The sequence below is a fragment of the Cryptomeria japonica genome, chromosome 8 (genome assembly GCF_030272615.1).
Source record: "Cryptomeria japonica chromosome 8, Sugi_1.0, whole genome shotgun sequence".
In the NCBI taxonomy this organism is placed as follows: domain Eukaryota; kingdom Viridiplantae; phylum Streptophyta; class Pinopsida; order Cupressales; family Cupressaceae; genus Cryptomeria; species Cryptomeria japonica.
In genome coordinates, this window is record NC_081412.1 from 685,937,694 (window position 1) to 685,964,344 (window position 26,651).

A 26,651-nucleotide genomic window follows, 5' to 3' on the forward strand; every position below is an offset into this window, starting at 1 on the left:
TGTTGGAACACGACTCAAAGGCCCATCAGCAATGATTAATTTCTTGTATTGTGATTTGAAGATTGGTATAAAGTGTTTACTAGTTCTGGTTATTGCTATAAGCTATTTCACTGGTTTCTATTTTTTTTTCTAACTCCAATTTTCTTATTTACTTGGCAGCTTGGTGCGAGGTATCGACTTTTTGGTCAGGAATGCTCAACATGAAAGCTTTGAGCATCCTATAGGTATTTTGTTCCGTATTTTGATCACCTAGCTTTTGGCAAGCATGTAACCTTTTTCTCAATGTCATGGTAAAAAGAATGTACACACAAGTATGCATAGTCTTGGGAAGGATACTCTATGTAGTGCTTAATTATAGTTGAAAAATCATTGTGCATAGTCAATTGTTCATCAACGGATATGTTTTAAGTTTGCATATGCTTGTTTCAAGTGGAATGGCAATAGAAAGAGACTTCTGTTTTTTTCCATCAATGACAATGAAAATCAATGGAAATTTGCGCAAGAATAGAAGTAACAAAACAAATTTATTTATAGTGGATTGAATGAAAATGATAAGCATTTAAACTAATGTTACATCTTGGAGCTCTTGCAAGAGAGTTTACAGCGTAGCATTTAGTTTCAACTTTATTAATAATCTAAGAGAAAAGGTATAGTGAAGTTGATTCTACAATGTTACAGCCTACTTTCCCTTGTGGAAAAGTTTAAGTGTGTTGAGACTTGGAAAGTCTTTGTGAGGACTTGCAAACCCTCGTTTGATTCAGGCTCAGCAAGTCTGCAGCCTCAATTCATCGACTTTGCCAAGTCTGAAAAAATTAGAAAATCAACTTTATTTTTTTCAAAACACATTAAAGTTATTTTTAAATTTACAACTTTTGACTAAGTTTTTCTACGAGTCTAAATCAAAAAGCAGCTTGTCAATTTTTTCCCACGTCAAAGTCTGAATACTATGATTCATTAATTAGCATAAATGTTTGAAATAAGTTATTTAATTTAATTTGGATGCCCTATTTCTATCCTCTGGCATAGGCTACTCATGTGAACCCAAACTCAGTTAAACTACACACGCTTATTCTTCATACCTGAGTTAAGGAGTGATTACCCTCCTTCCTCTAGCCTCATTATTGACCATGCATCAAGTATTGGTATTCCTCGGATCCTATCCAGAATTTACCTTTATCCAAAGCTACCTAGAACAATCTCTGATCTACCAGTGGAGAATCAGAGCTATGTGGACCCCAATATCAAAGGTATCCAAGAGAATGATGGTACCATTCAATATGTAAGGAAGGAACTCAGAATGGAAAGCTAGATGGGGCTAAATTGGCCTAAGAGAAGAAATGATACTCAAATGTGCTTTGGATAGACATCATCCTAAATAACCACAAATCTTTTGTTGCCAGAAATAGATGTGAAATTTATGCAATAGGAAATAAGAAGTATGTGAAAACATGTAATAATCTAAGAGCAAAGATTGCCTTCAAAGAATAGTATGGTAGGGAAATGAATATTGAAGTGCATTGCATCCACTTAGTAGAGAGAAGGCATTATAGAAACTGATAGATGGTGGCAACTCTATCACATATACTGAATACAAATCTATGATGACTGGAAGCTTCTGTGAGGCATGCCAAAGCACATATTACTATGTACAAAAACTAAGGCTAATGACCCTCGTGATATTTCAAGAATTTATATGCATTAAGGATGTGTATTTACAATTATATACATTCATGACCTGAGGAACAGAATATATTGGATGTACCTGTTATATTATTGTATAACCAAGGCTGCACTAAACTAGCGATTCCCATGAGCACTTTGGTCTATTATATCACTTATAACAAGTACAAATACATGACTATTGGTGGCCTCCGCAATGAACTGCTAAATGACAAGTTAGAATTCACACAAACCCAGCTAATACCCCTTACTATCCTTAGTGTATTTATGCATGATAAGGGTTTGTAATAAAAAATATCCTATAAACCTTTATTTAGTACTTAAATTATTGCACACCATATGTTATAACACATAAAATGTAACCATTGCAACAAAGACTGCACTAAACTACCAGTGCTCATGAACACTTCAGACCAAAGCATTAATTAGATAATGAGGAATTCAAATGGTTTCTTAACAGTGATATAAGATTAGATTCTCATGGGTTAGAGGAACTGCATTTCGAGTAATCTGAATGATATGTCAATGTGATGAAAAGACATAGGATCAAGCATAACATTTCCCTAAAATAACATATCAATTTTACACATTGAAGCTGACTTCAATATTATTGTGACAAATTCTTCAAATTGCTTTTGTTTCCAAAATTTCTCCATTAACCTGAGTTACCCTGGTAAAACCAGGAAATATTTAAAGTTTGGGCATAATATTTAACAAGAAATATAATAGTCAAAATGTGCTGCAGGTTCATATAAAGCAGGGCATATACAACGTCCTTGGAAGTCACATGAAAATAGCAGTGATGATGATGACAATGATTGTCGTCTTAGGGAGAAAGGAAGACAACATGGTGGGGACGAGAATAGTATGAAACTTCATTCCAATGAGGATGCCATTGAAAAGAGTGATGATGGAGAGAAGCTAAGGACTACAGCAGTCTCAGAAAGCCCTCATCCTGAAAGAGATGGCAACAGTGTATTGTTAGATGGGAGCCAGAACTTGTACCCCTATCTTGTGGTAGACAAAATTTTCTTGCTGGAATAGTTATGTAGATGAACTGGAAAATCTTTGAGAACTGTTTATTTTGTATTTCACATCATATCTTTGTACGTATCTATCAATTTGTTACCAACCTTGTTCTTAATTTAATTGAAATGGCAGGTAAATATTGGGTCTGGTGTTAGCATTTTGAGAGTGGATTCTCCAGACAAGTTTCAGCGTGTTGGTGGCACAAGCCTTGGTGGAAGGTGGTTTTCTCTTCATAATTGAATTCTAAATGAACAGCATTTAAATTTACGTCTTTTCTGTCATTTCTTAGGGACTGAGAAAAGCTTTATCAATAATCAAAAGTCTAGTATGACATCATAATCCTAGCCAGTAAAGCATGTCTGACCACCAAAAATAAAAATACTTAAGAGCTCGTTCAAGGTTAACCAAGATAGACTCCATCAATAAATTTAATTTTCTCTGGAATATATCCACCAAGTTCAATTCCTATCAATCTTAAATTGTTGTAGTTCCATTTTCTATTCAAAAGGTTGTGGCGGACAAGAAGCTTTTGTTAATTCCTCAAGTTTGTCAACAATGAAAATGATATGCATGTCCATTTTCCACATGTTCTAATTTAGTTTCATTCTTAAATATCTAATATTTCAAGCTCCAGGAAATTCAAAAGGCTTATGTTAAACTAATATTTCCACTTTTCATTCTACCAGTACTCTAGAACAGATAATTATTGTAATAGTTTTTTTTTTTCAATTCAGTCCACATGGTAAAGTTACTTTTATGAAAAGCTATTGAGATGCTTTGAGAAAATGGGATGGAACATAATTATATGGATTAAGGAAACCATTTGTTACTTCATCAGATAGATTTTTATAGGCCATCCTTCCTTAGCCCTCATGCTAGGTAAGTCAAAGTTCAAAGAGATTATAGCAAATTATATCGTGATTGTGCCCTGAGCTCAAAATGAGGAGCATGGTCTTGAGGAGCTTCACATGGGTCTTTGGGTTGCTCTAGATGACTTTGCTAGGCATAGCAGGTCTTCCTATAGTCCTCTAGCTAGTGCAAATTCAGAGGATAAAACCCACAGGTTGATATCCAACAAAAAATAATGTGTTGGTATTCATAGTGATAAGCACTAGCTAAAAATTAGGTGTCTTACTACTGTTCTGGAGACTCTTTCTTAAGGAAAATCATGTTGCATAATCAGCTTCAACAAGGGAGATGAAGGCATTTGTTATGATCCTATTTGTGCACATGTCATATTTATAGATGAGATGGGGGAACCTATGTGGTGCATGCATATAACTATTTGGCATAGTTTAGAAGTTCATGTTTCTAGTAGTCAGCCTCATTAAAGGTTAGTAGTCAGTCTGATTAAAGGTTATCGGATTGTTTAACCTAATAGAGCTATAATTAGGGGTTTGATATTTATTTGGACATTAATTTATATTTGGCTTTAGGATTTGAAATTGACCCCTCAAAATAGTGTTAATCTATTGTAAAGCAATATTTTGCTACAGCCCTACAGGGCATTACATAATGGTACCATGCATTTTTTGGAAACTTAGGTGATGCCATGGTTGCCCCATCAAAATATTGTAAACGATGTTCAATTCTCAATTCAATATGCAAGATATATTCTAGTTTATATTTTCTTGATCTATGTATTATCTATTTATACAATAAATCTGATTATCTTCTTTTGTATGGCAGGTGAGAGGAGCATTTATTGATTTCGATGTCCTTCTCACAAATATCGATTGATATATATATGCAAGAGGGGAGGATCAAGCAATGCCTTGACCAGTCATGTCTTTTAGACATGACCGATCAAGACATTACTTGATTGCACCCTTTGACTTATAATTACCAATTGGTGTATACATTAATCAACAACCCAATACAAATCGGGGTCTACGTAACTTATCATTTGACACCAATCGGTGTCTATGTAACTTATCATTTGACACCAATCGGTGTCTACGTAACTTGTTAACCAATACTAATTGGTGATCGCTTAAGTGATACCAAGCGGTGTATGCTTTGCCACCCGAAAGCAATCGGTTAATCCCGATAACCATCATTAGTTTACTGTCAATAAACCAACCGATATAAATTGGGATACTTGGTTAGCCCAATAATAATCGGTGATCACAGTTATAATGCAAACCGATATTAATCGGTATACTATACTATGATATGATTATCGATAGTTTGAACATTGATCGAACTAAGTAGATTGAACATATACAAATGAAGAATGATCATCAAATGAAATAGCTTGAAGTTTTTCCTAATAGTTTATCGATAGGATAAATGATTGAATGAGAGACTTCATTCATCTCTCATTCAATCATTTATCTTACCAAAGCTATTATGCATTAACACTCCCTCTTAGCTAGGTAAGATAAATGCAAACAATATATCAAGCATCACAATTCAAATGATGGTTAGTATTCTTTACACAATCTGACTCTCTAGAAAATCATATCACCTAATCACATGATATGAAGTATCACCTAAACATGTGATACAAATGTCCATCACGTCAATCTTGTGATGACAGGATATCACCTAAGCATGTGATATCAGTATTGCCTAAACACGCAATACTTCAGGATAATCATATGAGAAAGATTAAATTCTCATCTTATCCAAGTTTTGGTATGTGCACTAACACCTTATACAAATGTTTTACCACAACACAATCATGGCACATCCATGACACACCAGAGATCCAACATGATAACTAGTTTGGACATCATAAGATCGTCACCTTATAATGTCTACATACAAGTGTTAATTATCTTGAGAGATCGTCACCTCTTAGATATGAACCCAGGGGATAAAATCCAAAATGTCCTATCATGACAAAGAAGTTTACACATTAAACATCTTATTGATATGCAAACACAGATTACAAAGCAAATTACCTTTCTATCATACCTAAACCTTTTCTGAAGTGATCAACCTTCACTCTGGAAAGAGGTTTGGTCAGAATATCTGCAGTTTGATCTCCTGTACAAACATATTCTAATTGGATCACATTCCTGTCTACCATATCTCGCACATAGTGGTATGGAATCTCAATATGCTTGGATCTGTCATGGAACGCTGGATTTACTGAAAGTTTTATGCAGCTCTGATTGTCACAATGTATAATAGTGGGTTTCATAGGCTCTCCAAACAACCCCACAAGCAACTTCCTAAGCCATACTGCCTTTCGGGCAGCCATAGAAGCTGCAATGTATTCGGCCTCTGTGGAGCTTTGAGCTACAAAAGACTACTTCCTGCTGATCCAAGATATCATAGCTAAACCTAGGCTAAAGCAACACCCTGAAGTGCTTTTTTTGTCAGTCACACTTCCAGCCCAATCTGAATCTGTAAATCCATGTAGGTCTATATCAACTTTCTCATATTTGAGACCAAGGTTTAGGGTACCTTGTAGGTATCTCATAATGTGTTTTACTGCAACCAGGTGTATCTCCTTAGGTTCACACATAAACTAACTTAGAGCATTAACTGCATAATAGATATCTGGCCTTGTATTTACCAGGTACATCAGGGACCCAATCATCTGTCTGTATTGAGTAGGGTCAGTGGGTTGTGACTCTGCTGCTGCTTCTTTAAGTTTATGTAAATTGGTTTCCATAGGAGAGGTCATGGGCCTACAGTTTAGCATTCCGAATCTCTTCAAAATTTCCAAGGTATACTTTCCTTGGTTTAGTATAATGTTGTCAGAATTTTGCCATACTTCCAATCCTAGGAAGTAATGAAGGAGTCCCAAGTCCTTCATATCAAATTCTTTGGATGGATCTTTTTTGCATTGATCTATAAGGTGATCATTTCCTGTGATTAATAAGTCATCAACATATAAAATCAATATTAGCATATCACCTTTATTCCTTTTGTAGTAGAGATTAAGATCTGCATCATTCTTGGAGAAGCCTAGTCCTGAGAGATAGGTGTCAATTCTTTCATACCAAGCCCTGGGAGCCTGTTTAAGCCCATAGAGAGCTTTCTTGAGACTACACACATGAGACTCTGCATCATGAATTTCAAACCCTTCAGGTTGCTCTAAGTAGACTTCTTCTGAGATCTCACCATTTAGAAATGTTGTCTTAACATCCATCTGGTGTACCTTCCACCCTTTTGCTGCTGCAATGGCTAATACAACTCCTACTGATGTATACCTGGCAACAGGTGCAAAAGTTTCTTCATAATCGATTCCTTCCCTTTGTGAGAACCCTCTAGCTACAAATCTGGCCTTGTGTTTTTCAATACTGTCGTCTACAGCATGTTTGATCTTGAAAAGCCATTTAAATGAAACAACAGATTTCTTAGTTGGCCTAGGAACAATCTCCCAAACATCATTTTTCATAATGGACTGATACTCTTCAGACATGGCATCCTTCCATACTTGATGTTCAAGTGCATCTGATACATTGTTTGGTTCGGCTTTAGAGAGATCATTCATAAGGGCAACATAGCTAGTGAATTTATTAGGCCTTTTGCTTTCCTTGAAGGTTCCTGAAGGAGCAACAAACTTCTAAGCTTTTGCTACAGTCTTGGTGGCCCATAGTGGTCTTTTCTTGAGGTTTTCTCTGGGTGGATTTTGAGTTTCACCTATAGTTTCCTCAGGATTCTCCCTCTAAAGCTCAGGAATAGGATCTTCATCTATGCTAGGGGTAGGGATATAGACTTCAGGCTCTAGTGAGCTTTGGGCTCTTTTGAAGGCTAAGTCTTCTTCAAAAATCACATCCCTACTTAGTTCAATATTCTTTTGACCAGGTATATAGATCTTGTAGGCTTTGGAGGTTTCACTATATCCTACAAGGATTCCCCTTTTTCCAGAAGGCTCTAATTTTAATCTTTTCTCCCTAGGTAAATGAATATAGACAGGGCATCCAAATATCCTAAGGTGGCTGATATCTGGTTTTGATTTAGTAAAGACTTCCTCAAGGGTCTTATCTTCAAGATGGGAGTGAGGACATCTGTTTTGAATATATACAGCAGTGCTAGTTGCTTCTGCCCAAAGATTGACATTTAGATTCTGATCAAGAATCATAGCTTTGGCAGCTTCAACGATTGTCCTATTTTTCCTCTCAGCTACCCCATTTTGTTGAGGATTATAAAGTATTGTTAACTTCCTCTTAATCCCTGAATTTTTACAAAACTCTTTAAATAATTATGATGTGTATTCCCCCCCATTATCAGTTCTTAGGGTTTTAATTTTATTTCCTGAGTAGTTCTTTGTTAGTGATTTGAATTCTTTAAACCTATTAAGGATCTCTTCTGATTCTTTACATTTTAGAAAGTAGATCCAAGTTTTCCTAGAGTAGTCATCAACAAATATTACATAATACAAAAATCCCCCCAAAGAAGGTACGGACATGGGTCCACATACATCAGAATGAACTAACTCTAAAATTTTACTTGTTTTCCTAGTACTATTTTGAAAAGCACCCTTAGTATTTTTACCTAGGGCACATCCTTTGCATGCCCCTGAATGATATTGCTTTAACTTAGGTAGACCTGTGACAAGGTCTCCCATTGATGATAAAGCTCTAAAATTCAGGTGGCCTAGTCTTCTATGCCAGACTTCATTAGCATCTGTAGTTTCATGGATTAGGACTAAGTTGGGCTCTGTGCATAGCTCATACAAGTAGCCTTGTCTTTGACCAATAGTTTTAGCTTTCTTGATGGATGAATTCTTTGGCCAAGCCAACACTTTGTTGTCCATGAAGGTCACTCTGTATCCATTGTCCTCCAGTGCTGATATTGAGACTAGGTTTCTCTTGATGCCTGGAACATATAGTACTCCTTTAAGTTGTAATGATACACCTGACTTTAGTTTGATGGTGCAGGTTCCAACTCCTTTGACTGGATGTGTAGAGTCATCTCCGATAGTTACTTCCTCATCATTCGCCTCTTTCATGGAGTCTAGCACTTCTCTGAATCCTGTAATGTGTCTGGATGAGCCACTGTCGATCACCTAGGAGTTAACTTTGTTTGATGCTTGGTTTGTGAGTGTTGAATAGAGTACATACTTCTCGAGGTCCTCTTCCCTTTTAGATTTTCCTATTTTGGCAAATGTGGCTTGTTGCTTAGCTCTTTCTGGACATTTGGCAACATAGTGCCCAAATTTGTCACATCTGTAACATTGAATCTGAGAAAGGTCCTTCTTGAAGGTGTTCTTGCCGTGACGACCCTTTCTCTTTCTAAATTGTTTCTGCTTGCTTTTCTTGTTTGAGTTTGTATTTAGAACTTGGAGATCTTCATCTATATTCTTTTGCTTGATCCCTTTCTTATTTTGCCTTGATTCCTCTTGGAGATAGTCAGCCTTTAGCTTATCGAATTTTGGAAATTCATCCCTTGCACTGATGCCTTGGACGAATGTTTCCCATATGCTAGGCAACCCATCTAGAGCAATGAGTGTTAATTCTTTGCTTTGGATCTCATATCCAAGGGTTGCTAGTTCATCCCCTAGGGCTGATATTCGCATGAAGTGGGCATTGACTGATTCTCCTTTGATCATGGCTATGTGATTTATTTCTCTTTTTAAAGCCAAGGTTCTACTGCCATTAGATATCTCAAATGCATCTTCAAGTGCTTTGAACATGTTGTAGGCTGTTTCATGTTTCCTTATGATGGGCATAATATTATTTCTCACCCCATCAACTATGATTTTGATGGCCTTTTCATTTCCCTCTCTCCAAGTTGTTTTGTCAGGTTCAGTCTCAGGTTCTATAGTTTCAGTTTTTACAAATGATTCGACTTTATTTTCTTTTAGAATCATCTGAATTCTGAACTTCCATGCTGAGAAGTCATCAACTCCTCCGAGTCTATCTTCAAATCTGATAGCGCTAGCCACTAGAAGAATTGTGATGTTGAATATATGCTTGTTTTGAATTTTCCACAAAATTGAACAGCCTCAGGTTCGATTTAACTATAGCTCTAATACCATGTAAATGATGTTCAATTCTCAATTCAATATGCAAGATATATTCTAGTTTATATTTTCTTGATCTATGTATTATCTATTTATATGATAAATCTGATTATCTTCTTTTCTATGGCAGGTGAGAGGAGCATTTATTGATTTCGATGTCCTTCTCACAAATATCGATTGATACATATATATGCAAGAGGGGAGGATCAAGCAATGCCTTGACCGGTCATGTCTTTTAGACATGACCAATCAAGACATTACTTGATCGCACCCTTTGACTTATAATTACCAATTGGTGTATAAATTAATCAACAGCCCGATACAAATCGGGGTCTACGTAACTTATCATTTGACACCAATCGGTGTCTACGTAACTTGTTATTTAACACCAATCGGTGTCTACGTAACTTGTTAACCAATACTAATTGGTGATCGCTTAAGTGATACCAAGCGGTGTATGCTTTGCCACCCGAAAGCAATCGGTTAATCCCGATAACCATCATTAGTTTACTGTCAATAAATCAACCGATATAAATTGGGATACTTGGTTAGCCCGATAATAATCGGTGATCACAATTATAATGCAAACCGATATTAATTGGCATACTATGCTATGATATGATTATCGATAGTTTGAACATTGATCGAACTAAGTAGATTGAACATATACAAATGAAGAATGATCATCAAATGAAATAGCTTGAAGTTTTTCCTAATAGTTTATCGATAGGATAAATGATTGAATGAGAGACTTCATTTATCTCTCATTCAATCATTTATCTTACCGAAGCTATCATGCATTAACAAATATAATTGCTCATTCAATCTGTTGTAAAGTAGTACTTTGCTACAGCCCCACATGGCATCAGACCGTGGTGCGGCAAATTTTTAGGAAAGTTAGGTGATACCATGGCTGTTAAAAAAAAGGGTCACAATGGAGCCAGAAGAGGGTCTCCATAGTCACAAGAAGATCTTTGTGGTCTTTGAAACAATTTTAGGAGGGAAACTTACAGGAAGGTTTAGACCACAATCATCACGAACGATTTGGCTTTACAAACACCATAGCAGAACAAGGCATGGACAACCCACTCACCTTTTGAATTTTGCCATGCCTTGTTAGGGGCAAACTCAAAGGTTAATAATATACAAAGATGTAGAAGGCAGCACTCAAATTTATCAACCACGAGTCAGTGAAATGTCTCAGCTGCTCATGATGGAAAATTATTTGTTGATTAGCAATACATTTAATATTCCTATGTATGGAGATGGTGTCATGTTAGGTGTTTATTTGTTGAAAACACTAGGCACTATGGAAATTAACTTTTTTGAGCTTCTCATGTGATTTCAATTAAAAAGACAGAATAAAAGCTTGAGGGACTTCAAGAATAGTGATTTCACATGATTAGTTTTCCTAGTTGTTGCGCAATTATTCTTCGCAGATGCATAACTTTAATCAACATCTCATATTTCAAATCTGCATGGAGTTATAAACAAACATTTAGGATTTTTCAAGGCATTCCCAATCATGCCATTCAATTGATTCTAGGAATCCAACCACCTAGGATTTGACCCTACACTAGCCATATGAGCAAAAGTGTGAGGTTGAACACATGGTTAATGAGATGCTTGGTGTTGGGATCATTTGAGCAATTAAAATGCTTGATCCTCACTTGTGATCATGGTGCACAAAAAGCACATTTGGCACATTTGATGCAAAAGCTTCTAGGACTCATGCAATCCTGCTCACCCAAAAACATGGCTGTCCCAATTCTGGTGTTTTGTATGATCTTGCTATGTGTATTGCAAGTCTTATTGGATTGTTTATTGCAATTGTATTTTTGTTTTTCTGTTGGAGACCTTATGGGGTCCACATATTGACTTGTTTGTTTCAGTTCCTATGGAAATTCAAACTTCACATTACAATATGGTTGTTGGGACTTACACCCTCCTTTGAAGCAGTTGTCTCTTGCTTAGACCTTGCTGATAAATGGAGTCCACAAAAAATGGGCCGGACATAAGGACAAATTATGTATTCTTCTTGCTTGGGCATTTCATTTCATCTGTTGGTGTCTACGCCCCTTTGTTTCTTTGTTGTCTGGGCAATATTCCTCACTTTTAGTATTATATTGGCTTACCGATTGGCTCTTTTGTTGGGGCCCATGCACTCTATTTCCCTTTTTGGATCAAGAAGATTAATGTCCTTGAAGTGGATGTCGTGGGACCCACATACCCTCTAGCAAGGCAAAGTGGTGAATACTCACCACTTTTCTTTTTCTTGGCAAGGAACTCACCAAAAAACTCAGTTTTTTTTTTTTGCCAAGTTTTTGGTAAGTTTTTCCAAAAAACTTGTCGAGTCCATGGAAAGAAACACGTTGGAACGGCAGAGACATGGGAAGTGCAAATAAACACAAAATTTGTAGTTTTTTCGCCTATAAAAACCAACATAACCCTCTCACTTCCTTACACAGCATTCTTGCATACATTTGGCAAGGATTTTGAAAGCAAATTTGAAGGGCAGATTCGAAGAATTTCAAGGGCAGGTTAGTATTTTTTCATTTTTTCATTTTTTCCAAGATTTTAATTCATTTTAATTGCTAAAATCTAGCATGTAGGTTTTTTTTGGTTTTTTTATCAGTAAAGTAGTTTTTAATTTATTGAGAACGGGTTTTAAGCTTGGCCCAAACCAAGTGGGGCTACAACCAAGGAGCCTCCTCCCCAAACAACAAGGCACCAAAGTGCAAAAACCCATCAATAGGTCAATAAATCAAGTCTTCCGTTTAATTCCATTCATGTCCTGATAGCAAATCAAACAATTAAGCAGACACTCCTTCAATGCTCTTTTGTTCCTCTTCCCTTGCACCTCAATCCACCCTTCTCCCTGCTCTATAACTTCCTGAGTCACTGTGACGGTATCACCAGATGGAACCCCATTACCCTCCACCACACACTGTGAACCAACATGGCTACTATCTATACTGATCGTAGAGCTACAATCCGCTTGTGTATTGTCCTTGTTCTTTGTCACCAACTCCTCTAAAACTTTTGAAGTTGAGGAGACTGAACTCTGCATACCCTTCGCTTTTATATCAGCTTCCTTGCTAGCAACCTCCATGCCCATCTTTTCCTTGAAAACTTTATCAGTTCTCTTACCGTTGCCCTCCTTCAGAATGATAGTTTCTTCCTTGTCCGCCGAATAATGATGGGGGGAAACCTCCCTCCACCAGGTAGCCTTTCCATTTTGTTTCTGCTTGACACATTTAGTAGCCAAATGCACAGTTTGATAGCATCTTCTGCATATAAAGGGGATACTTTCGTAATCCACCAACTGCACACAAATCCCCTTCACTAAATTCAAAGATAAATCCACAGGAGGAGCTTTTGACATATCCATCTCTACTAAGATGCATGTATAGGTAGTATGCAAATACTCTAGAGAATCCTCATCTACTCCCAAAATTTCCCTAAAGTATTTACCTATAGCTTTAAAACAAGATTCAAACTAGAATTGTAACAGCAAGTTTGGTAGTCTTACCTATCTATACAGGGATTTTATCGAATGACTCTGTGGCAGGGTTGAATACTGGGTGCCAAGGTTTCAAGAAGAGTATGTGCTTCTCCCAGCTCCAAAGATACTCACAAAGGATTCTCTTCCTGTCCTTCTCGTTATCAAACACCACCACAAAGAAACCACAATCTGGACATCCCCCTCTAAAATGGGGCTCCAACACTCAGTAATCCATTTATGTAACTCTAGCAGACTTGGCCAAAAACCTTGAAGCCTCCCCAATCAAACCCATCTCAGCAAAATATAGTTCGTTCTCCTTCACTTCATTAGAGGTCTCAGCATCAAAACTCACTATTGGCCTGTAACCACAGCATTACCCTAAGAAGAGGGTGAATCTGCACCTTTGAAACCCCCTCTCCAACAGTCCCCCACGCCCAAAAAACCCTTTTTTCCTCATTCACTCATTTTTTGTGAGCATCCTGCCATTTCATCCTCCTCCAAATAGATTTATGGCCATTGTGAAAGGTAGAAGCACCACCGTTAGCATTGCCTCCCAACGAAGATCCATCATCACTAAATTATATGGAATATCTAAGTAGCAGCAGATATATAGTCAGGATGGTTGATACAAAAGGGGCGATAAGATAATGTTATGTGATCCTGGCTTAGATTGTATGCCTCTATTAGTGTGACATAAAATCAGGAGACAGTAAGAGGAGAAAGGGGCTGTTAGAAAGAGAGAATGAAAACAGAAACTGAAGTCTAGAATGAAATGGTCAATCTTTTCTGAATAGTCAAAAGGAGAGGAGGTTGGAATAATTTCCAAGTTAATGCTTTGTACTTTCTTGTTCTAACATGGGTACGCACCTGTGGGGTTGATAACTTGATAGTTATAATTTTCTGAGATTTTGCAATGACGAGTTTCTTGGGTTGTTGCCTATAATGAATTGTAATGTCAATGCTGGGTTGATACATAAAGTTGCTATTTGCTGTCATTGTTTCCGTTATACATTAAGGAGTTGCTGTTGTGTTAGGAGGCTGCAGGATTGGCTGCCCTTCATTGGGTACCCAATCCTCATCTGCACCATGTGTCCCTGCTATCTGAAGTTAAACAATATTACTGTCAAAGATATGTTTATTTCACTTGGTACAAATGATCTATTGGCTGAATGACATAGAGTTGTTTTCATTAGTAAGTTGAGTCTATGTTATACCTACCCTCAAATCCAAATTAAGGATGAAGATATACCTAAGGTCACTTTTCATACATATGAAGGCTGTAATACATTTTTATTAGTTTCTTTTGTTTTCTATACAGCACACTTGTATATCTTAAATTCGGTATATTGGTGAGGTTTTACTCAGTATATGTCCTCTCATTTGTTTTTTATGCAGCACATTTTTGGGGCTTACATCAGCATTAACAGGTTGCAACAGGTTAGTTCTTTCATGTAATGCAATGTTTGGCTTCTATTTAATTTCTTATAAAGGAAAATTGCAACCAAGCACTCACAAGAGACTAAGATGGTTGTGTGAATAATTAGCAATTTAAAGTTTGAAATTAAAGATCGGTGGTGAATGTTGTGTTGGTCATCAATAGTAGATTATCATGTATGATTTTTTCTCAGCTCATTACAGATAGCATATGGATTTGTCTAGGTAAGAACACTTGCATTGAAAAATACTTTCAGAAGGTTGTTTTAGGATCTAATTTTGCATGCTTCATAAATTACAAATAGTTAGTATACCAAAAATTTGTCAAGGCATTTTATCCACAGCATAAATTGGATAGGATGTGCATGCACATGAGTGAGTGAGTGATTTGTTTTAAATAATTGAAAATTTGAAACTATAGCTACTGGTGTACTTCTAAACTTACCAGCAATGCCAGCTAGTTGAAACTAAGTGTCAATAATGTTGCACGATTGTGTATTTCAAATAGTGCTAAATCCTCTGCAAAAGCACATCAAGATCGTTGAGGCTTGACCTTTGACCATGAACTTTTGCTGAAGGTTTTGAATCACTAGATTTTCCTGAATAAACTTGCCATCAAGAAATTAAAGGAATTGCAATCTGCTTCATGCATATTGTCCAATGCAGTTTAACTTCATCTCAATGTCAGTCTTATTAAGATTCTTTATTTTTTGGTTTAAGCATAACAACATTGGCACTAGTCAGATGGAATTGAACTTTTCAACATATGATTTCTAAGGTTTCTGGTAATTGGCTTATAGGCCCAAACGCTGTCTTTTGCATCCCTTTCTCATTTCTATACAGTTGAAGAAATGAGTTTGGAATGTTAATTTTTATTATAATATTTTTTCTTAAATTATCATAATTAGAAATCTGGGAATTCTTTTAATAAATTGAAATTTTCCTTGGTTTACAGCTTTGAAGAAGCTGTTAATCTAGCTGTGAGAGGAGACTCAACACAAATTGATATGCTTGTGGGAGATATATACGGTTGGTTGGATATTCCTGTATGCTTCTTGTCAAGGATTAGTATAATAATATATTTTATTTACTCCATGTGTGCCCTCTTAGATATTAGTGATTTGCAAGGTGTCCTACGGTATGTAATTAGATTTATATATGGGGATAATGAATAAATCTGATTGTAAAGTGTATATTTGTTGATGATTAGAAATGTATGTGGTATAAATATCTAGGTGGTGACTATATGGAGATGGGTCTAGCAGCAACAACAGTGGCAAGCTCATTTGGGAAGGTTTGTCTCTCTTCTCTCTTCCTCTCCCTCTTTAGAAGCAATGAAAATGGCAAGCTCATTTGGGAACAATCTTCTCTCTTTCTCTCTCTCAACCATTGTCTCCCTCTCTCTCTTCGGTTCTCTACTTTTCTTTCCCTCTGCCTCCTCATGCTTTTCTCCCTTTCCCACTCATGCATGTATAATCAGTGGTCTGCATTTACTTGTATCTGTGTTTTCTTCACAAGGATTGGAACAAATAACATTAAATGGGATAAGGAAAATGATTCGAGCGTTTTTCATCAATTCTAACAAGTACCACATTATTAATAATGATTCAATGAGCTTAAATCTGAACCATCTAAAAATCATTGTTTTAAAACTCAGTGAATACTCACAAATTCTCACAGCAGACAAGTAACTCACAAGATGAGACTGCTGCAGAAACTCGAGTATTTTGTGAGTTATTCAGCAAGTCTCTGCCAAGATTTGCTTGGGTCCAACAAGTCCGATAGAACTAAGGCACTGCAGAAAAAACCAAAAACCCTCTATAAAACGCTTATTTTTTTTTATCAATTTTGTCTTCAACAATTCAGATCTCAACAGCATGAATTCATTGTCAGATGATTGGAAAGATTTATCAATGGTTAGTTAACAGTGATAAAGTCTTGAAAAATGACATACACCAGAAGCAAAAGCAGCATGTATTTCCCTAAATCTGGCTTGAAATAACAAGAACAACATTTTCTTCCTTATTAAATACCAAGATCAATCCGGATTCCATGTAATACTGATATGATAAAAATAAACTTAAGCGATCTCTAAATTGATTCCTCACGCTTCTCATGTGTTATTTAATTTTATTTTATGTCTTTACGTAATTTATTTTATGTGCCAAGTTTTTTATTTTCTTCAAGTTTTAGTCAAATTTTGGGCTTCTAGGTTTTAACTTTAAACCAAGTCCAAGTTTTTGAACTATAGTTCAACTTCAAACAATATTAAGATAGATGAAGATAGCTTCTGGATTTGATTGTGTTAGTTTTTGCATCAACATTTCGGATCACACTAAAATGAATTCTTTCTTGTAACCAAAGAACAAACATTGATTTTGATTCTGATTCTAACATTTAATTTGGCAGCCCTACAATTAAATGAAAAAATGGAAATAGAGAATGTTCTACAAGCCTACAACTAAATAGACTTTTAATTTCTTATGGCATAACAACACAAATATTTTCGACTTCTTGGACAGAGCATGATATCCGTTGCAGAGCTAGCTGATGACGCTAGTGAACCAGCACCAGTGGATCTTTTTAAAGCAATTCCAGTTCCCGTGGCTTACCTAAGCAGACCCTGTTGATCCGAGACCAGAAGCTAAATGAAATAGAGAATGTTCTACAAGCCTACAACTAAATAGACTTTTAATTTCTTATGGCATAACAACACAAATATTTTCGACTTCTTGGACAGAGCATGATATCCATTCATAGGTCAACTTTGCACAAATGCAGCTCCAATTCTCTTTTTATATAGAAGAGAAAACAAGAGTAAATCTGGAAACGTTTTGATCCATATAGATGTGGTGATAGTTATAAGAAGCAAGCTTGCCTGTATTGTGAATCCTGGTATTTGATACTGGCAACCTACATAAGGCCTTTCTCCAATATTTTCATAACCAGGCCCCTCCAAAAGCAAATGTGAATGATTTTGTAATTAAAATTATTCACTATACAGTTTATCATATTTGAAGAATGTTGGTAAGATGTAGTTTATAGTGCTAAAGTAATCTATATGACCTCCAAAAAGAGTGCCTAGACTCCGAATCCTATCATAATATGTACCATCTAGTAAACAGCATTGTTGAAATATAGTCCATAGATTATGAAGGCTTTGAAAGACATACAATCTTAGAAGAATGGTAAATGTGTATTTTGTAGTTGTATTTCATGTCCATGCTTTATTAGGTGTACAAACTAGGTGAGCTTTATGGTGAAGACCTGTATACACCATAGAGGAGGCACATTTTTGTATTTGGATGAGGGTTGGGTACGTACGTCTTGTTAAACAATATAAAAGGTAAACAAAAAAACAATCCCCTCATGAGCTTTGACAAGAGGGTCACGTATACCAGATTGGTGTTTTCTTAGTGATGACCAAAAACGTTATCTTTACCTTTTTCACCTATATACTTTACTCATTACTGTCTAGCTTGACCTTGGTAATACTTGATTGCAATTTGCACCTATTTCAAAATTACTTTAGTTGCTGAAAGATTTAATGGGAAAAGATTATATATCTTCAGCACCATGAGTGTAGAACACAGAAGTATTACTGAGAGGGGGGGGGGAGGGGTGAATCAGTAGTACGTAGTACAAAATAAAACTTAATACTTCTAACTCCTTTAAGATTTTACCAAACGTTAATCTGAAAATGAAAGATTTGAACGATGCAATAGCAGAAACTGAAAAAAATGCAACATCAAGAGCACAACACACAAGATTTTATGTGGAAACCCAATGTGGGAAAAGCACGGTGAGAAATGCCGCTAGGATCTACTGTCCCAATCCGGCCTTCACAAGTAAACTGATTACAATTCTTTGAGGGCACCAACCCACCAAATCTTTCAGAATAAGAGCAACAATTTCAAATTTTTGTGGCATCAACCACCCAATACAAAACAGAAAATCTACTTCAACATAATTGCAGATTACAAAATGATAATCTCTGAAATTTTCAACAGTATAGATGTTATATGTATTACGATAATAGATAGTTTCTATTTATTCTTAATGGTTATCTACTGTTATATTCTGTAAATACTTAGTTAGCTGTTAGCTAGAATAGAATGTTTCTATATTTCACGATCGTTTCCTAAGGAAACATCGTCTTTCTTCTTGTATATAAAGATCTATTGATCTCTGTTAATATTAAGCAAATATTTACCAATTACTTCGTAATATGGTATCAGAGCCTGAATAAAGAATTTGTGAATTCTTTTCTGAGATTTTTCGGGCCTCTTGGTTTTGAAAAAATCTTCTATTTTTCGAGGTTGTTAAGGACTGTGTTCATCCCATGTAACAGGATTCTTCCTGTTTGCGTCTGTCTGGCGAGGTTTTTCGGCGCAGTACAGACCTGCCATTTTTTCTGCAACCTGCAACTTGGTCAAACCTGTGTTTTCTGACTTTCGGCTAGGGTTTTGACCCTCTAGATTCAGTCGAAATTTTTTTCTAAGCACAGATTCGTGGTGGGTTTTTCAAGAGCTCAACTGGGCTATCATCCGTTTTTTTGGGTGCCTTGATTTTCGAGCCAGCGGACCTAGATTCCGACAACATATTCTTTCTGGGTTTTTCAAGCTCTCATTTGGGTGCCTCTTCATTTTTTCTAGGTCCTCCGACATTTTGCCTCAAAGTACGTGCCTTCTCAGTTTTTCACAGAAATTCGTGCCATGGCATCTCTGACGAATATTCTGCTCGAGGGAAATCAGAAGTTCAATGGTTTGAACTATAGCACGTGGAAGCAGCGGATGCTAACCATCTTCGAATATCGCGGCAGCGATCAGGTGGTTCTGGGTACTACTCAGCGTCCGACTACAGCTGGTCCTGATCAAGTTGCATATGACCAACATAATCGGGAGGCAGTGATGCTTCTCAAATTATCCGTAGTTGATGATCAGCTCCCTCAGATTCCATCCGGCAAAACAGCTGCTGAGATATGGGCACATCTCATTTCCCTACATGAGACTTCTGATAAAAGCAAGGCCTTCTTTCTCAAGAACACTCTGTTTTCTATTGTCCTGGATGGGCGGAAATCGCTCCAGGATCACCTGAATAGGATTCAGGAAATCCGTGATCAGTCGCTTGCCATTGGACGCAAGATGGAGGAAGAGGACATTGTGGTAATTACCCTTAAAAGTTTACCCAAGTCCTACGCGCATTTTATCGAAACTCTCAACATCACTTCTACTGGTGTTGATCTGAAGTTCACAAATCTCTGCACACTTCTGCTTCAGCAAGATCGGTGGACACAGCAGTTCGGTAGCAGTTCCAGCTCCACCTCCACAGAACAAGCCTTTGCTGCTAATTCTTTTCACAAGGAAAAGGGCAAGTCTCATTCTCAGCAGTCTTCTCAGCAGAAACCCTCTACTCATGCATCAGAAGGCTCCAAGAAAAAGAACATTCAATGCAACTACTGCCACAAGTATGGTCACATGAAGGTTGAATGTCGGAAGCACTTAGCTGCCCAAGCTAAGCAATCTAGTTCGCAGCCTAAAGCGAACAGTGCAGAGTACACTCAGAAGACAGAATCTGCCTTTTACGCCTTCATGGCTAAAAGACCCGCAGATCATGTCAAACGTCTGCCTGGTATATTGATTCAGGTGCCTCTCGTCATTTCACCCACCGTCGAGACTGGTTCACTGACTACTAGCCTAGCCTTATTCAGATTCTGTTATATTTGGTGGCGGGGAAGAATACACGGTTGTCGGCAAAGGCAACATTCAGATTCAGTCTGCTGGGAGGAATCTCATTTTCCTCGATGTCTTCCACATCGGCATGGAACTCAATCTACTCTCAGTCAGTCAGATGCTACGACACTCTCCATAGTTGGATGTCACCTTCAGTTCACATCAGTGCACCATCACTGATCGCGAGACTCAGTCAGTTGTTGTAGTTGGTCTTGAGGATCATGGTCTTTTTAGACTTGCAGATTCTGGTGTTTCTCAAGACCTCGCTATGGCTGCTCGACAGTCTTCTCTCAGTACACTTTGGCATTAGCGATATGGGCACTTAAATGTGCGCTATCTTGCTTAGCTTGCTTGGGACGCGCTTGTCCTCGGATTGCCAGAGATTCAAACTCAGCAGCTTGGAGTTTGTGATGCATGCCAGGCTGGGAAGCAACATCACACACCCTTCAAAAGTGGCAATTCATGGCGAGCTTCTCAGGTACTTCAGCTTGTTCATGTTGATATCTGCAGCCCTATGGCTACTCCTTTTGTTCTTGGGTCCAAGTATTTTCTGTTGTTTGTTTATGATTTCAGTAGAAAAGTGTGGGTCTATTTTCTTGCAAAGAAATCAGAAGCGTTTACTGTATTTCAGAAGTTTAAACCTCTATTTGAAAAAGAGTATGGGAAATCTATTATTGCTCTTAGATCAAATAATGGGGGGGAATTTTGTTCTAATGAATTCTCTAGCTTCTGTGATATTCATGGGCATTAAGCGCCAATCAACCACACCCCAACAGAACAGTGTAGTTGAATGTCGGAACAGAACAATCACTGAGATGGCTAGATCCATGCTCAACCACAGACATGTTTTGAAGCAGTTTTGGGCAGAAGCAGTTAACACTGCAGTCTACCTTTTGAACCGGTCACCCACTGTGGCGGTCAAAGGCAAGACTCCGAAAGAAGTCTGGTCAAGGTGCAAGCCCAAAATCAGTCATCTGAAGGTCGGTTCCCTTGCTTATGTTTGGATCCTTGATGCTTCACGCACCAAGTTGGATGCCAAGAGCCAGAAACTTATGCTTACTGGATACAGTAGTCTTCACAAAGCCTACCGCTTGATCGACATTGAGACATCTCGTCCCCTGTATAGTCATGATGTAGTCTTTGATGAGCAGTGAGGACCCTTCATGCCTGTCTCTCCTGTTCCTGATTCAGCAGACCAGCCTATGAAGGCTCATGATTTGGGAGTTAGACTTCCATTAGGTCCACCTAATGGGAGGGCTCCTGCACCTCCAGTAGCTCCAGTTATCTCGGTGATTCCTGTACATACACCTCCGGCTTCTCCTGTAGGATCACCCAGATTTGCAGATGCTTCACCTGATTTTGATCCGGATTCTTCTGATGAGGAACCTGATCATAGAGCATCTCCTGATGCTAATGTTGGTCCTTCTCCTCTCCGGCCTAAATGGTGGGCCAAGACACTTGCTGATCTTCGGGATGATGAACTCATCGATGGGAGAACTGCTCGGAAAATGAGCAAACCTGCAGGGACAGTTAATTTTGCTCTCATGGCCAACATTCACAGTGTGTTTGAACCTCAGACATACTCCAAGGCCAAAGGTATTCCAGAGTGGGAACAGGCTATGCAATCTGAACACCAAAGCCTGTTGAAGAATCACACCTGGGAACTTTCTGATCTTCCACTAGGGAAGAAACCCATTGGCTGCAAATGGGTCTACAAAATCAAATACAAGTCTGATGGTACTTTGGATAAGTACAAAGCTCGCTTAGTTGCAAAGGGCTTTTCTCAACGTCAAGGCATTGATTATGAGGAGACCTTTGCTCCTACAACCAAGATGAGCACTATTAGATTAGTCCTAGCCATGGCAGCACAGTTTGACTGGAAGGTCCATCAGATGGACGTCAAGAGTGATTTCCTGAATGGTGACCTATAAGAAGAGGTCTACATGACGCAACCTCCATGTTTCAAGGTTGCAGGTAAAGAACACCGGGTTCTCAAACTGGTGAAAGCTCTCTATGGTTTGAAGCAGGCCCCTAGGGCATGGTACATGAAAATTGATAAGTACCTCAGTGATCAAAGCTTTAAGAGGAGTTCTTCAGACTCAAACTTGTACATCAAAACTACTGACAGTGATATCATCCTTTTGGTCATTTATGTGGATGATTTGATCATCACCAGCAGTTCGACATCTTTGATTCAGGGAATCAAACAGAGTTTATGCTAGTCTTTTCACATGATTAACCTTGGGCTCATGCATTATTGCCTAGGTGTTGAGGTTTGGCAGCAGCCTTCTGGTATATTCATTTCTCAATCTAAATATGCTAGGGCTCTGTTAGACAAGTTTTGTATGCAAGATTGCAAGACTGCATCTACACCTATGGAGAAAGGTCTGAAGTTATCAGCCCAGTTTGATTCTCCTCCCGTTGATGATACTACATACAGGCAACTAGTAGGTAGTCTCATCTACCTCTCTGCTACTAGACCTAATATTAGCTTCGCAGTCAGCTACATTTCACGCTTTATGACAGCTCCCAAGGCTGATCATTGGATAGCCGCAAAGTGTGTGCTTCGTTATGTGAAGGGCACTACTGATTATGGAATTCTCTACTCTCAGAGTTCTGATCCTAGACTCCATGGATTCACAGATTCAGATTGGGCCGGCTCTGTTGACGATAAAAAGTCAACTTGTGGATATGTGTTTAGTTTAGGATCCGGTGTCGTCACATGGACCAGTAAGAAGCAGCAAGTTGTTTCTCTCTCCTCTACAGAGGCCGAATACAGAGGGGCAGTTAAGGCAGGTTGTGAAGCTATCTGGCTTTGTCGGATGCTTGGGGATATGCAGATGTCACCAGCAGGACCGACCACCTTGTTTGTCGATAACGATGGCGTTATCAAATTAGCACAGAATCCAGTCTTCCATGAACGAACCAAGCATGTAGATGTTCATTCTCATTACATATGGCAGCTGGTTGAAGACAGGATCATAGACTTGCAGTATGTTCCTACAGCGGATCAGACTGCTGACATTCTCACCAAGCCACTTGGTCCAGATAAGTTTGTCAAATTCAGAGGACAGCTTGGTGTAGTGGATAGATTAACCATTAAGGGAGGGTATTACGATAATAGATAGTTTCTATTTATTGTTAATGGTTATCTACTGTTATATTTTGTAAATACTTACTTAGCTGTTAGCTGGACTAGAATGTTTCTATTCTTCACGATCGTTTCCTAAGGAAACATCGTCTTTCTTCTTGTATATAAAGATCTATTGATCTCTGTTAATATTAACCAAATATTTATCAATTACTTCGTAATAATATGAACATTCTATCAAACTTCTTAACTTCTGACTTTCTGATTGTTTAGAAGGCTTCAAGCATGAATAGCATTCTGTGATCAATATATTTGTACAGATCTGTTTGTCACAGTGCTTAACTTCAGATGTTTCTCTGCCTGTAATTCAACTTGGAACAGACATTAGACAAACTGCATTTTCATGTGTGAATGAGAGAGCAATATCTGCACTTCCAGAAGAGAAACACAAACATCTGAATACAAATCTGTATATTACTCTTTAGATAAAACTGTTCAAAGATATAGTAACCTGAACATCTGGATAATATCTTTATTACATGAGAAAATGATACCTTGTTGCAGTTTAGAATGGTTATTTACTGTGTAATCTGACAATCCACGACTCTGATCACAGCCTTTGTATGGTACTCACTGTGTTTTGTATAAACACAGAAAACATTGGCAGTCCATGACCTTGATGACTGTATATCCCATTCGCACTACTAACACAGTCACATTCCTTTAGATTTCTGCGAATCCTTTTGAACAATATTCTTTCAAAAACTCAACACTCTTCATTTGCTAAACTCGAACTTAAAAAGGACCATGCTTCCGTTGTATGGTTAAGAATTGGTTTGTAACTGTTTTAGTTAACAAACTAACAATTAAAACAACTTAGAAACCATCGAACCAACTAGAAATTGATTATTTTTAATGTTTGTTATTAAAACAATGTAACCAATGACAGTTACCACTGGTTCTAACTATTCCACTAGAAGTTATATCTATATAATTCGATATATGTGGATGATGAAAACAAATATTAATCTGGAGATCAACTTGAAGCTCCATAAAAGATCATATTGCTGTAATTTGAACCAATTTCAATCACCAAAATAAACAAAAACATATGTCCAATCTGATAGAGACAGTTTGACGTGAGCATCCAACCCAGTTCTTTACAGAGACAAACATATTCAGAATGTATTCAACCCAGTATTGTGCTGAGATGATCATATTCAGAATGTAATCAGAATAAAGGTAAAATCGCCATCATTTCTTGATATACTTGTAACTGTTATTATCATCAAATGTGTCTAAAAAAGAAATCTGTGTATGCTTCTTTGTGACAGATGAATACTGTATACATCAATGACAAATCCGAGGCTAACAGAGGTGGATAATTTTTTTCTTTTTCTAATAGTTGCCATTATTTCTAATCTAAAATCAATCCTGAATTAAAGTTCTGAATAATTTTTGTCATATCTCTACTATTCTCTCTTGGTATTTTCATTAGCAAATTATTCTTTTACTAGATTTTTGTAATGCCTTCATATTCTACATATAGTTCTTTTATTTCCAAAATTCCTGATTTGCAAATGGATCATGGCTTTTGAACCTTGGCTACCAGATTTTGACCAACTCTTGAGAAGTATTGGCTTTCACTATATTTGATTCAAAAAGCTTGTAAGTCAGCAATGACCCTGCAGCCTTTGAAATGAGCAGGAATAAATCTGCTTTCAAACAATAATTTGAACTTTGAAGGCTTATGGTGTTGTTTGTAACAAGGTCAATATATGGGTTTGGATGTTGCCTTATATGGTGTTGTTTGTAACAAGGTCAATATATGGGTTCGGATGTTGCCTTAAGGCAACATCCGAACCCATTTAGGACTAGGCCCTATCCTAAAGGGTAACGTGCCCCCAAGATTAAGCCCAGCCCTATGCTTGCACGCCATCCTAAAACCCCACGCCACAATAACTATATTGGCGCCAAAAGGAAAGGAGGCCGACTTGCATCAATAAAGGCTAAGACACATATAAATAAAGATATCTTGCAAAGACAATTAAATCAAGCATTCAGCGAATCAGCTCTGCATGAAAAGTGCGAAGTTACACTAGGAGGGTGCGAACTTGTGCGAACTTGTCCAAGAGGACAAAGGCAATCTTTGGTGCAGACTTGAAGAGCTTAGAAGTGCAGATCTGTCATACAAAAAGGGATCAGATCTGACAAGGAAGCTAAGTATTGTACTTGTGATATTAAGGGAGACTATATAATCTGACCTGTGGGTCTTTAATGCTGGGTTTTTCCTCCTTGGAGGTTTTCCCAGGGTATTTGTGTTTGTCTCTTGTTTACTTCCTTCGTTTCTGAGTTTACTGAATTATGATTTACTAAACTGTTACAAATCTGATTAACAAACTAGGGCATAATTAAAGGACATAAATCTGATTACTAATCTAGGGCACAAAATTACATGGTATCAGAGCTAAGGTTATACTAACATTCAGATTTCAGTAAGCTTTCACTTTTGGTTGTTGTTCATTTTTCAGATTAAGATAATGGCAGGGTTGAAGATAGAGGATAGACTTGATGGGGCACTCAATTTTGCCTCTTGGAAAGTTTGTACCCTTTGAGGGGAATGACATACTAAATGTTTGGGAATCAGATTGAAGAATAAGGACATTGACGGGTCCACATCAAAGGTATGAAGGATTCAATCAAATAAGTGTCTTCATTCCCCTGCTCTCAAGAAGGGTTCACTTCTCTTGAGCATTTGCATCGGTGTGCCTTGCTGTTATAACCCTAGTTGGGGTCTTATCTAAAAGCTAAGGATGTTATAACTTATTTTCTATCACATCAAGAGTATTATCGAGGGTTTGCATATTTTCTAGGTTTTGTAATTACTTAAATTTCTTTGTGTCAAGTATTTTGGTCTAAACCCTAGATTGATATATATTTCATGATTCTTAACCCTTGATGTGATCTGATCCAATATTAATGATGTTTGAAGTTTTTTTTATTGAATGGTAGATTTATTTTGCTACTAGTCATGCAACACTCTATTATTGGACCTAGGTGTTGTTGCTAGGCATGAAATGCCAATCTTCCCTTGTCCCATTGTTGTTGTTTTGTGTTACTTGATGGCACAAAAAGTACCTCTTCCGATTGGCTGTGATCATTCCATCACCCTGGCAAGGTATGTCTCTTTGCTGGATGATTGGATCTATGTATACATAGGGCTTCTCTAGACAATGATATATCAATTCGTTT

The 26,651-nt window shown here is 37.5% G+C and overlaps 1 protein-coding gene across 1 annotated transcript in view; it reads left to right on the forward strand.

Moving 5' to 3' along the window:
- Positions 1 to 26,651, forward strand: part of LOC131032407 (pantothenate kinase CAB1) — a 66,468-nt gene that overhangs the window by 33,154 nt on the left and 6,663 nt on the right. Inside the window, exons 5-10 of the mRNA XM_057963372.2 lie at positions 160 to 224; positions 2,426 to 2,697; positions 2,842 to 2,927; positions 14,538 to 14,579; positions 15,532 to 15,605; positions 15,812 to 15,870. Coding sequence (XP_057819355.1) covers positions 160 to 224; positions 2,426 to 2,697; positions 2,842 to 2,927; positions 14,538 to 14,579; positions 15,532 to 15,605; positions 15,812 to 15,870 — 598 coding nt within the window. The remainder of the gene's footprint in view (positions 1 to 159; positions 225 to 2,425; positions 2,698 to 2,841; positions 2,928 to 14,537; positions 14,580 to 15,531; positions 15,606 to 15,811; positions 15,871 to 26,651) is intronic.